General features: G+C 34.0%; 1 protein-coding gene across 1 annotated transcript in view; it reads left to right on the top strand.

The window, feature by feature from the left end:
• The first annotated feature begins 6,731 nt into the window (after positions 1-6,731).
• Positions 6,732-14,675, top strand: part of LOC144443488 (1-phosphatidylinositol 4,5-bisphosphate phosphodiesterase beta-4-like) — a 104,042-nt gene continuing 96,098 nt past the window's right edge. Inside the window, exons 1-4 of the mRNA XM_078132981.1 lie at positions 6,732-6,852; positions 7,368-8,157; positions 9,782-9,862; positions 14,599-14,658. Of these exons, the coding sequence (XP_077989107.1) occupies positions 8,074-8,157; positions 9,782-9,862; positions 14,599-14,658 (225 nt within the window). The 5' untranslated portion in view covers positions 6,732-6,852; positions 7,368-8,073. The remainder of the gene's footprint in view (positions 6,853-7,367; positions 8,158-9,781; positions 9,863-14,598; positions 14,659-14,675) is intronic.

The following is a 14,675-nucleotide window of genomic DNA, read 5'->3' as shown; positions in this document are numbered from 1 at the left end:
CAGTTGTTGATCTTTTGGCCTTTTCTTGTCAATTTTGCCTATTGAATATATACCTTCAGTTTTCATCTTTTAACTGGCATCATGTGTTTTTGTACTTTTTCAACTTTTTTTTTTTTAAATGTCATTCGTTAATTTGTTGGATGCTGATAGGGTTTGATAGCTAGCCCCATAATCTCATTATTTATGCAATTTCAAAAAATACACAAACTAGTGAATGTGAGTTAGTTTATTTGAAAAATGTTAATGATGGCAGTCTATTTTTAACTAACAGACCATAAACAAAATTAGTGTGAGACTCAGCGGCATACACAGAGCTTTTATATAATTTGAAGACAGTTCTCTACAACGCTAGGACAACTAATTCCTCAGACAATTACAAAACGGTATTCCATTTACAAGTAAGGGAGCTGTCATTATCATGAACATTATATGTATGAAAGTGTGTTGTTGCACAGAACTGTACAACTTTAACAGAAATTTGCTGTTCTGGATAAACAAAGTAACTGAAATGTGATACTCCTAAGGAGGCAGTATCCAGATCCAGATCCATTCTATGTGAGTGCCAGTGTGGGTATTTGCACTACATGTGTAATGCTTGCAGTGATTTCTGCTGGTTTCTGTTTCTGGCTACTAGGAACACTGCAAGCACAAGTGCAAATGTGCCTAAGTACTCTTGCATCATGGGGTTCTGTCATGAGAACAGCTAGTTCATTACAAGTAGATTTAATAATTATATAATCCACAATCTGTTGTTCATATTTTAATAGCCGCAAGGCTTCATTAAAAAGGAAATGTACATGCAGAATTAAAAATTAGATTTGTACAATATGAAATGACAGTGAAAAATGAACAATCACTCATCACTGTATTAACAATAAAAGCTGACTCAATCTTTATGAAATTATTATTCATTAACTAAAATAAATACACATGGGGCCTTGTGATAATGAAATTGTTAGAAATTGAAGATTTGTAATGAAACAAGATTAGTCATAGCAGTATTGTCATTGAGACATTTCAAAATCAGTTGATTATTTTCCCCAAATTAACTATCCTTCACAAATTTCATTTCTGATTATTATTTAATCCTTTACAAATGTCATTTTTGGCATTTACTTCAGCCTTTACTACATTCGTTTTTTCATAATTATCTCGTCCTTCACAACTTCTAGGAATTAACTCCTTCATAAATTTATTTCCAATATGAAAATGCAATTAAAAAGCATGTAAATGATAATGATAACCTTGATTGAAAGCAGATAAGCACTTAATAATGTATTCCTTCATCATCTGAAATATGGTTTAATATTTCCAGTTTAAATTTTGTGCAACAAGTACCAAGTAACATCTATCGTACTAATACTCAATATTAAAATATGACGATTCATGACCTACATATTGTTTAGTTTGAGCACAGTAGTGATATGAATTTATGCAATTTTTATACTGGTATACTTGATTTGGTTGCTGGATTTTGATGAGAAATGGCAATCATTATTAGCATTTTGGTTATGGTATTGCCTCAGTTAACATAATGACATATAAATTCTCAGTGGACCAATTTTGCAGTCATGACAGACACGTGTGACAAAATAAAAGACGTCTGTCTCGATGTCTGTTTATTAACACATTGCCCAGTTACACTGCACTTTGAGTGCTAAACGATGACACATATCAACTCACCCGGGATGTTGAAATGTTAAATTATTGGTGTGAAACAAGTTTGGAATTGTCATGACTATATTATTGCACAATATAACCCCTGCACACTGTACATAATCTAAATGGCAGACATACTGTATGTAGGGTCTTTTCATACGTCAGATACAAACTTCTTTTGTTTTTCCCCCCAAAAAAGCATCATGAAAATATATAATTCTTGCATGACCGTGTGATGAATGTGATGATGAATGGTTTGATGACAGAAAATGTTGATCAAACATCTTCATTGTCCAGATACATGTAACAAACAATGACAATTTCTGTCAATTATACTTTTCTTGTCAAAATTTGGTTGTACTTTTTGAAAGTGTTTTACATTTTTTTCAATTTGAAACAAAATTTCAACCCCGACCTCATAGATTGCTGATCACTCAATGAGTTGTAATAATCATGAGGAATTCTGAAGTTTGATCACTGAAATGATTGAACTGTAATGACGATGTGAGAATGGCTCAGTACTCACAATATCTGTCATACCATGTGTCCTTAATATACAGATGTGTTTACTGAAGCACAATGGTGATTCAAATGGCAGCAGTGGGGATCAATAACATGAGATTTAACAAGCTAGCCCCTCACCATCTGACCTAGTCTAGAGGCTATCTGTGACTTGGAATCTCTTGAAGAGGGATCTTGAAATTTGAACAAAACCACACATATAGCTGGACTACATTTGACCCTCATAGATCCATAAGAAGTTCTTCATCCTCTCAGTGTGCTGATGCAATACACAGAGGTTACCATTGCATTGTACTTCACCTTCAACAACCAAATAATGACAATAACATGTTCATGTATGCCTGTATGGATGTTCAAAGTTCACATCCATGATATATTGTCTGTTTGTAAAATGAATCTAAATACTTACAAGATGAAAGCATGCCAGCACTGACACTGGAGTTGCAGCTCTTATTTGTTATTATGAACACCTACAACACAAAGAACAAAGAAATTTTAGGTAAATGTTACTAGGAAGACATAAATGCAACAACATACAGATGTTACAAATAGTAAGGTCCTTTACAACTCAGGCAGCTAAGCCTTCAAAAATTGTATGTTTTTTACTGCAAAATAAAGAATCCATGTGGATGTTTTTTCAAGACTATATATCAATAAGCAGAGATAGACACATGACATTCAACTTTAATAAATGTCTACACTATCAAAAAGAAATATAAAGATGTTTTCTTAAATGACAATACGATTCTCAGCAAGTGGTCTTCAGTTGCCAGAAATTGATAAGATAGGCCAAGTGTAAAACACAAACAAAGAAAATATTACATAGCCAATAATTGATAGAAAGCTGGACTGCATTGACAGTGACAATATCTGATGAACGTAGATAAATAAATATATTGCCAAGACGCTGGGGACATTTTTCTCATTTCGTTCAATCCATATCAATTTACCAAACAGAGATGTAGATTAGAATGGATAATATTTGTATCTAATCAATATTCTTCATCTGTAATTCTTTCCATTTTCGTTAAGTGAAATAATGTTCGTGCAACAATCTATGTTGATCTTACTGTGAACCACATCTGATCTGATATACAAGGGTCCACACATGATCATCATAATTTGATGAATAGTTAATAGTTCAAAAACAATAATTTCCAACATGACAATTTCTCGCATAATCGTTACAACAGAACAAAGGTTGTCAGTCAACTGTGGATTACTCAACAGAATAACACATAGATTAACATGGCCTCACCTAAATACATCATATCATTATCAATCACCATATTTAGTCACATCAGTTAGAATGCTGTCATTACCGCAGACATATAACACAGTAAGGGACAAATATAGTAAATATTGTACAATTTATAATCCAAGCTTATACAAGCTTTAATAAACTATAATACATTTTGTATTCACATACGCAATTGCCATAGTTCATGCGACAAATTATAAAGTTTGATGAAGTAAACCATTCACTATAAATGAAAATGGTCATGTGAGAACAGTTGTATAGGCGCCAACAGGCACAACAGGGTGTACCAGATGAAATGTTACCCTGGACTGTTGTATAAATTACACATAGTATTTGCATATATCTATCTCCTACCTTTATGTACACAGTACGTGACACATCATCCAATCAGTCACATCAAAACAAACAGACACGTCAATTAATAATACACTGAAAAATAAATAATGCAAACTGGGTTGGTACAGGTTGGCTGAGTAAAAAATAATCACACTCTGATTTGGGTTGGCATAAAATATATACTTTAATGAAATTCTATCAAACTTTCAAGGTGAGTAATTTTTCCTGTAATTTATTTAAAACCACAGGCGCTTGAATAATTGGACTTTGGTATTATATGTAGTAGATCATAAGAAATATAATATGCCACAAATCGATTCAAGTGCCTTATATGTTCAAAATGTATTCAAAACCAAAGGCACTTGAATTAGTTGGTATAATGTTCTACCGGGTAGATTATAGCACTATATAACATAATTATACCAACTGTTTAAAATACTGGTATTCTCTAAACAACCATTATATGTATTAAAGTTAATGGGTTTAACTTCGTATTGCACCAACATTTAATTAGCTTACCAAAGCTTTCGCCAGGTATCCAGCTTCATCAGTGTTTTCTGAAGTCACGATGCATGCTGAACTTTTGCACAGATGAGCTTTGATCACACCATTATATGTGTATTAAATGTACAAATAACGTTTGATTCAACAATATCTGTTGATAAGACATGATTCCTTACATAACCATGACAATTCTGCATAATACTGCACCAAAACAGTCAATTAAATTAATAATGTTATGTCAAAGGCACTTTTAATGTCAAATTTTATTATAAATTGTATAATCACATTAATGTGACAAGTAAACAAAGTTTGACACCAAACATAAGTCAAATTAAAAAAATATAGAAAACTTATAAAAGGCATTTTCAAAATCATTGAGCATTACTGTACATAGCAATTTATCATTTTACTTCACTAACAATGAGAGTGAATTAAATGGATACATGGTTGAAACTTTTTCACCAGTGAACACGAGTATTGGCATATCAACGGTGACCCACAATGTCACCTGGCAGCCACCTTTTGACCTCACACTGGATCTACTTAGGTATATCCTAGCATCATGTTGTTGGCATTTTACAGTTGCATTCATACCTTTCCAGCTGATATGGAACAGAAATCAAATCAACACAAATCAAGGTATTCTTATATGAAAACCTGACACAACTAATGTGGCAGTATATAGAACAATATCATTGGTAACCTCCATATTTGTGATATTTAATATAGTAGCAAATATGAAATATAATATACATTTTTTATATCTCAGTTATATTGAACCCTACATTTCCCCAGATAGAGACAACTTTTGATGAAACATGTTCAATTCATGAGTTAAATCACGCCAACAACATTTTTCATCACTTTATCCATGCCCACAGAGAATATAATGGACAATACTTTTTCACAGGTATTGAACTCCAGCAGAGAGAATCCATTCATAAAGATTTTGGTATAGCCACTAATGCAGAGAACACAACATTTTTTGTAAAATAACACACGACAGAAGAGTGAATTCAAAGTAACCCTGCTGAGAAATGCATTGTGGGAAACACATTTCCGCACTGATAAAATTCAGTGCATATTGCAAGAACATATCATGTTATTAGAGCAAATGTACAAAGTGTACTTTAATAGATACTATTAGTATTATTCTTCAATATTTTTCTTCATTCAGCCAAGGAAAATACGAGTGACCTAAGGGGCCTTGTCACTACAAGTCACAAGATGAGCAGTGACAAAAGTCTTGCTTAGGTTTTGAGTATTTTCCGGCTGATTGAAGAAAAATATTGGCAAGTATATAATAATATAATTATACCTCCTCAAGCAGAATTTCTGAAAAAATGTGAAAATAATGGTGATTTGGAACGTTTTGACTCATATTTGGCACGTACACCAGTTTCTGTTCAAAGGGAATAACTCAACTGGTTTGTGCATGGTATAAAAATGTATGTCAAATAAAATTGATAGTGGTTCACACTTGTGTGTGTTAGTGTGTGTTAACCTTTTAGAGTCTTGAATGTAGAAATAGTCAATGTACTACAAAAATATTTTTTTTGTAAAATTTTCGAAGTATGCAAAGTTACATTGCAAAAGTTCAAGATCGACAACTTTACTGTCACACTACCTTAAACCCCAACATGTATTGTTTCCTTTAGTACTAAGTAAGGATTGATGAAAATTCTGGCTGGCGGCAGTGTGAGTGCTTTGTGACCCATGCAGATGACCCCAGATGACCCCCTTCATTTCACAGGGGACTCAGGAACCGTGTGACAAACAAAACAAAACAAACAAACAAATAAATAAATTATCAAATAAATGACAAATGAACAAGCAAACGAACGACAAGTATAGGGACAAATGAAATAATTAAATAAACCAGCAAATAAACAGATACTCATGGGGGTATACTAGATATTTCAATCTATACCCATCACTATAAAAAGTATCTGTTTATTTGCTGGTTTATTTAATTATTTTATTTGTCCCAATACTTGTCGTTCGTTTGCTTGTTCATTTGTCATTTATTTGATAGTTTATTTATTTATTTATTTATTTATTTATTTATTTACTTGTTTGTTTGTTTTGTTTTGTTTGTCACACGGTTCCTGGGTCCCCTGTGGTCCACCTGGCGACCTTGACATTTGATGGAGTCGTAACTTTAAATTATATTGCCTTTTGCTGGCCTCGTACCTTGGTAATCCCATGTACATGTACACACTTACGTAAATTCTAGTCGAAAAATAAAAAGGTCAATCACTGCAACCTGCCTGTAAGCTTTATGTTTGTGAACCACATCACGCGCCCTACTCATTTCAAAGAGACAGTAATATTAATTTTTGACAGGCTGTCTGTTTTCCCGCTCCTGATTGGTCGAGAAATGTAAACACAATCCTATTTGTAGGAGATGCGCAGATGGACGCCATTCAGACTATGTTCTGAGCAGTCGCTCCTGAACACCTACTCCGGCGACTTGTGTCCTGACATTCTAGCATTTTGGACCACAGTCTACGATTCCACACGAGTTCCCAGCAAAATCAGCCCGAAGATCTGTTGCTGTGGTATTTAAGGTGCATCAATCATTTGGTGGTTGCATGATTTGTTACGTATTTACGATTTTGTGAGATATGTATTTCGAGTCTGAATGTATCGTGTTAGTGTAATGACATGTACAGTGTGTTCAGAGCCTGCATAATCATAATATCCTACAGGCAACAGCGAGTAAACGTTCGTTCCTTGATCGATTCTCAACTAATTATCACAATGCCACATATTTTAACACTTTTCGGTTATCTAGCCTTACCTTACCACTATTTTACCATATGTACCTTCAAATAATATATGATATTGAATATTTTACATTGATATTAACATTTTCCATCGTTTCATTTATCGGGAAAAAAATTTATATCATAAACAGGCGATGTTGTCTCGGCCGTCCCTTTGCCTTGTGATCGATCACTTACCGGTGGTCCCACTCGTACACTTCTAGTTCTAGTGTATGTTATGTTTTACTTGACTTAACGCATTTACAAGTAGTTTCACGTCATCTAAAATGTGCTTTCCTTTCTTACACTTCGTGTAGGTGTAAATATCTACCAGGACAGCAAAGTGTGGCACTCGTCGTGAGGTTGGTGTCAGTGACGAACAGGAATTGGATGGGCTATCAGCTGAGCAGCATAGCTGTGGGAAGGCAACAAGGAATAAAAACCCTGACGTCATCACAGCTTCTTCATCATTGGCATTTGGAATCTTCTGCCTTGGATAATTATTTTCTCCAGTATTTTGCTACATCACATATGTTTATCCCCAGCCAACTATGGTAGTTCAAGTGCACATCAAGTGAAATCCTCAGCTGTTGACAGATATTCTCTAAGATTTTTACACTCAGTTCGAGGAATATAATATCATCAGCCAGCAGCATCGTTATAATTGAACCTCCGGAGAACGTGACCCGACACACCGTCAAGTTGGTATTAACAAGTATTTCTGAGTGCTCAGACGTGTCTTCCATATCAGCTTTTCTGGTCAAGTTGTTGATTTTCCTCACATAATAGCCAAAAACAAGAAAAACACCTTGACTAAGAATATCTGCCTACCATCTGACACTCCTGTCTTCATCTGCATGTTTTTATTTTTGTGTCTGTCTGTGTGCGTGCTAGTACATTGAAGAGAACCTGGATACACACCTTGGACTAGGTTTTTTTAATTTTTCTATTTCCATTTTTAAGTGATCTTTTTAATTGATTGAAGGAGATAACTACAATTGGAATTTCTGACCACAATCCATTATGGCAAAACTGTATGATTTTCAGTGGCAGATACATGTTCCTGATCACTTGCAAAAAGGAGATCGTTTTGATCGTTGGGATGAGGTAAGTCATTCTTTTCCAACATTTTATATCATTGAATGGGTATCCTGTTACTAACTTGAATGCTCTGTTTGGTTTCCATAACAACATTACAGTTCCATTCACCCATTAACGCTAGTTGTTTTTGTAATTATATGAAGTGATAAGCCATGACAACACACAGACACTTGACTTTGATAAGCCTATTGGGGAAACAAACCTGAGGCTGGCCACATTTACCCTCAGACACTCAAGATGTTCAATTCTCTGACCACAGCTGATAATTTTGATATCTATAGCAGCAAGGTTGTCATAGATATATGATTAAACTGAACACATGTACTATTCTGGTTGCATAGCCTTTAGCCATATGTGGAATTTCTGTCAGCAAGACAGCTCGCTGCTGTCCCCAAATTGAAGATTGAGGTCAGAGTTGATAAGTCATTCATTGCTATGCTCAGCATGTCCCTAAAGAATGTAATTGAACCCCAAGCATCAGAATTAGTTGTATGCCAGCAAGTATTTGCTGTATTATAACACATATTAAAATTATTGAACTGTTTCTTTTTATAATGTATTGTGTTTTGATTAATATGAAATATTATTTCATGTTGACATGAAATGAAGATTTATTTGCCTTTCATATACATATGTCAAATTTGGCAAACTATAATGAAGGTAGTAAAAGCATAGTAATGATGGAGGAGAAACAGTGATGTGAATTCAGACTAAGAGATATTGGTTACAAGATGAAATATGTCAATCTATGTGCCAACAGTATTTGAATACTGCATTTTTTTTTACAGTTGTGTGATATATTCTCTGTTAAAACCCAGACTGGGCTCAGTATTTAGCAAAAGTATGACTCTATGGGGATATAGGTGCATTTGAAATGAATCATTTTGGTTATTTTTGATGCAGTACATGAATTCAAACAGTTTTCTGAAGTTCATTTTAATAATTGTTTTGAATGTTGTTATCAAATCTCAATATGTGAGTGTTTCTAGTACACATTTCATCAGCATGAGCATTTCGTATAGAGTCACTCACACTGTAACAGAAGAGGGAAGAAATCAGAGGTTTATATTGCCCTCATAATCATTACTGTAGTATCATTGTTGATAGCACAACCACTATATATGTTACATGAGGACTTGTGCAGAGTGACCAATAAAACATTTCTGTTTGTTTGTGTTGATTGTAAGATCTCACTAGATATGTAATGTGGGAAAGCCAGCCATGTTTAATACAATAATAGATGACTTGTACACTGCAATTATTTCTGCCAATTTATTTTGTGTGCGTGTTATTATTTCTTTATATGATGGTTATTTATTTTATCAATCATATGAATGCACTTCATGATACAGTGCAGCAAATTTATGCAGTAACCATAAATGCTTACCTGGAAAAAATGATGAGTTCCCTCAGAAAAGTGTAACATTTACCATTGAAACTTGAACTGACAGTTTGAGGTTCAATGGTGAATCTGTCATATTTTTGTGAAATTTCTCATGTCATTGCAGTCCTTTGGTCCATCAATCATCTCAGCCATTCGGCCTTTTTATCCAAATTCATCACATCATAATTCCAATGAATGTTTCAACAGTCATATACTGTATTTTATTTGTTTTTTTAAAAAATATAGGATTCCTGTTCTGTTGAAGCTCAGTGCCTGGTCCAGGTAGATGAATATGGTTTTTTCATTCGTTGGAAAAGTGAAGGAAAGGTAAGGTCAATGACAATTTCTTTTCAGCTTTATATTTTTCAAAAAAAAAATGTTTACAATACATGTAAAATGAATACCAGGTTATTATCAAAACCCTTTAGATTGTGGATTGCCGCTGTTTAAATCCCAATGTGATTCCAATTATTTTTAAACATATTTGCATCTTGTCTGCGTCAAGGATGCACCTGAAATGCTAGTAATGTAAATGTGTTCCTATATCCTTGATGGAAAATTTGCTTAACCATTGCTCTCTGCATGAAAACAATTTCAGACGCATTAGCCAATTATTTTAGAATTTAAAATTTTCTTGAAGTACAAAAATGTGTACCTCTTTGTACTCCTTACTACTACTACCACCACCACCACTACTACTACTACTACTACTACTACTACTACTACTGCTACCACCACCACTACTACCATCACCACCACTACTAATACTGATACTACTAATATTAGTCAATGCATATGTAACTACTCATTGGACAGGCTATCTCACTGTCACAGGTCCTTTTCAGTCCCCCCCCCCCCCCCCATAAAATCTTACGGCTAAAATCTTGGCGCGTTAAAGTACCTCCTCTGCAAGAGACTGTAGTGTAGTCGCACTTCAACACTAGGGCACACAGGTGCTGCACAAGTGGGGAACATATTTCAATTTCCAAATTAAATTTGGATTAATAAAGTATATATTATTATTATTCTTGGTGAAGGCTGCAGGGGTACTCAGCCTTGTGGTGAATGTGTTACCAATAACACCCCTGTAGGAATGGCATCCCCTTACAATAATAGACAGGACCATGAAATAACACTTGACGCTGGAGGGTAACTTTGCCATGACATTTGTTTATAAGTGTTTAATAAATGAGACTGGTCATGAATTCATGAATTTTTTTCCACCACTGTCACAAAAAGTGAGGGAACAGTATTATTGTCGCGAGTGATGGTGGAGGGGTAAGAAAGAATATCAAAAGAGGTGTGTGTGTTTGATCAATTTTGTTCAGTCATTTGGTTTTAAAGCAATTTGTAAAATACTCATGTTTACCTGCAACAAAGGTGCTAACATGATTAAGGAATAAAAGTTACATTGCTTGAAGAATTGTAATACCTAAGGAATGGCCATTTAAAAGCAAGGGATCTGTTGAATTATATTAAAATGGCATATTTGTTTACTTAAAATGATGTAAGTGTACTTATTTGTTGACTCAAATCACATACATGTATTTATGAACAAATGTATACAAATTTAGAATGCTTATTACTTTACATTGTACCGCCAACTCAAACTTCAATATCTTGGTTAATTCAAATCACATTAGAATGAAGTCTGAAAAATACCTTTTAAAATAATTACAATGCTAACAAGAAAATTCCAATGGTCTGTGATATACATGTTTCACCAGACATATATGTCCTTGAGATTTTACTGGCAGCTGCAGTGTGATGCAGTACAGGTGACACTCCCATTCCACTACATGACTGCAAATAATATTAAGAATGCCTACATTCTGAAAAGATATATTTTGGATCTTTATTCACTGTTTTCAAGAGATAGCATATTTGTATGAGATAAGATAGTTTAAAAAATGAACAATAAAGACCAGCAGTATGGCAATATCTCCTTAGACTGATACCAGACATAGTCATTAAAGAAAATAGTGTATGCAGTTATAGGCTTTTAGCTGATATAGGAATAGTTTGGTATGAGATCATTGATATTATAAAAGGTTTTTCTGTTTTCTTATTCTCAAACGTATGGCTCCGAACAGCAAATGTTCTCCAATTACATACTTATCTCTATGACTTCAAAAAGCAAATGTTCCCCAAATTGCATGCTTTCCCCATTATTTTACAAATGAATTGCCTGCTTGATAGCACTTCAACAAAGGATGTGTTTGTTTAAGAAAATATCTATTCATCCCCAACTGCTGAAAACCCAAGTTGTCTACAAAACAAAACTTGTTTTTCTCTGCAATATTGGAAAATAGTAGTTACTTTGGTTGGTTAATTTCACTCCTATAAGTGTAAGGTTTGTGTGAATACAGTATTTGTATAAATCAGTCATGAAAGTGTGGTCAATGAAATGAGGGTAGCATTGCATTTAAGGTAATGTTTACCTCATTAGCATTTAGACAGAAGGATTTACTGTCCAAGGCTACAGTACATGTGTATGTGCAGTGTATGTTCATGAGGTACTTGAGGGTGTTGTAAAAAAAAAGAAGGAAATATATCATTCGGTACAGTCTCTTTGTACCAAAGACACCCAGGTGCTTGCGACAACTTTGATCATATTGGTCTGTGGCAGTCATTGGGAAATTATGGCTTCGGTGTCAGACTGTAGTTATTCTTTTCATCTTTGAAGTAAAGAATGTTGTACTCTTTAATGACCTGTAAAGTGTGGTTGGAGTCTCCCCTCAGGGGTTCATTTGAAATGATTGGACACTAGTGCACAAAGGGAATAGATACGTCACAAAAACAGAGATTATGGTGACAAAAGCATCAACAGCTGTAAAGTGTGGGTATTTGGTCTGTATTGTAGCATCCACTAAGTTTAATTACCACATTCTTCAGTTTAAAAAGGTAATTTGCATGATAGTAGTACTCAGGCTGAGTACTACATGTCTATGTTCAAATATTACAATTAGCAAAGTGTTTTCCTTCCAAAGGAAAATTACTTTCAAAATTAGCATTTATCTATTACATGATTAACACATTTATAAGTTTATGGACCATTAAAGTGACCACATGCATGAGAAATGGGTATTTATTGTGGATTTTTCATTCATAAAGCAATTCTACTATATTGTAATAGTAATAATATGTTCTTGTGTTATTATGTTTTTCTGACCTGATAGACGTATCTAAGAACTATACTATCTGTTTATACATGAAAAAACAATCTGATACATCATGTACAAAGTTCTTGTTTGTAAATAAATTGCAAAAATTAAACGTGTAGAATTCTTACAATAACAAACTTTTTACACAGATTTTTTTAAGTTTTTGTAATTTATTGAGTTACTAACACGGATTTGGTCAATGCTGTTTCAGATTTTTTTTCAAGTAGGAAAACACCAGAAGTAGAGTTGTCTTAAGAATCCAAAATCCAAAATAAATACCCATTTGTCATCCATTAGGCCACTTTCAAATCTAACTTCTAGTCTATGAATTTTGTATTTTAAATAAACAATTTGAACCCTACACTTACAGAAGGTGTAAATCCCTGTCACATATTACATAGTACACCCCCATTTTGATGTTGGATTAGTCCTAATATTTCCCAGTTATGTAAATAGATCTATAAACTAATGAGGTCTTAGCTGTTAGCAGCATATGTTTTGTCAATGTTGATATTGTAGTAGTGGTACCAGTAATCCTAACTTGACTATGTTATGCCAGACATTGTGGAATGATAAATGTTTCTGATGGGAGTACCAGATACCATAAAAATGTATTATACCTGTGCATCAGCCCATACTTCAATAATTTATGCATGCCTTAGGTCATTTTAAGACTTTGGAATACATTAATTGGTCATCCATTAATTATACTAGTGTGCCCTTCATGGCTACAAAACAGGCACCAAAAGTTGAATCACTGTAATTATCTTCAAAATTTACCCACCCATGCAAGGTTGTATTTTTATTCATCTATGTGTTATGACATAGCGTAGGCTATCAGTGGACCTCACCTGGTTTAGTGACCATGGTGTGACAAAGGAAGTCAGCAAGGTGTAGCAAATCATATAAACAGAGTCAAGCAAGTACACATACAAATTACAAAACTTGTCAGGACACAAGTTTTTTGTTATGGGTGGAAAGTAGGCAGTAGGTACCTATCTGTGTAGCTTTATTCAGTTTACAGGCATTCTTGATAAAAAAAACTCATGAGTGATTGGAAAGGAAACAATGAAAGGTTTAGCAGATTTGTCACTCTGCATGGATGCATACATCCATCCTCTCTGTTACCTGGGTTCAAGAACCTTCTTTAAACACAACAAACATCGTAATACCAGAGAGCTTTAGCAATTGAACAAAGCCAGAATTAGGATTGCCATGCAAGATTATAGATCAATTCACACCAATTCAAAGGAACTTTCCACTGCCAGACGTCATCCTATGAATTGACATTTGTACGTCACAATGTGTTGTTCAGACTTGTCAATTTAATGCAATATTAATGAGGTCTCTGTGGTTCTATATGTTACTGTATCATTTTGTCAAAAATTTGTCAGTGCCCAACTCTGAAACTGAATGGTCTCATAGCAAACGTTATGAATAAAAGCTAGAATAGAATAAAGCTAGGATTTCAAATGGAAATGTATCAATAAACATGACTAAATTCCAGATAAGAAAAGGCAACTAAGTCTTCTGCAAAGAGTGAGGATAAGGATTCTGGGATATATAATTAAAGCTTGTGACTTGTGTTAAATTTGGAAATTTGTACATAATACAAAGTCTGAATAAAATATACATGAATGGACATTCAAATGTTAGCAAGGGATATGCAAGCTTGTGACAAATAAGATGTTGACATATATCTCTATGGTAACCATCTCTGTGTGATGATCTCAAACTTGGTGTCGTTTTCAAATTTATATTTTTTCATTGCATTCTTTAAAATTCCAGACTGACTTTTTATGTAAATGGTCATGTTTGGCTATAGCAATATTTATCATAATGTTTGATCTCAGACTTAAAAATGTTCTCTCTTTTCTTTATCTTTTGTTTTATGTACAGGATGGTTCTGTTCTGGAGTTGTCACAAGTCAGCGATATCAGGAAGGGGATCGCGCAGAAGGTTAAGGTAAATAAAAT

The sequence above is a fragment of the Glandiceps talaboti genome, chromosome 2 (genome assembly GCF_964340395.1).
Source record: "Glandiceps talaboti chromosome 2, keGlaTala1.1, whole genome shotgun sequence".
Classification (NCBI taxonomy): Eukaryota; Metazoa; Hemichordata; class Enteropneusta; family Spengelidae; genus Glandiceps; species Glandiceps talaboti.
This window is presented reverse-complemented; position numbering and strand designations above follow the sequence as displayed.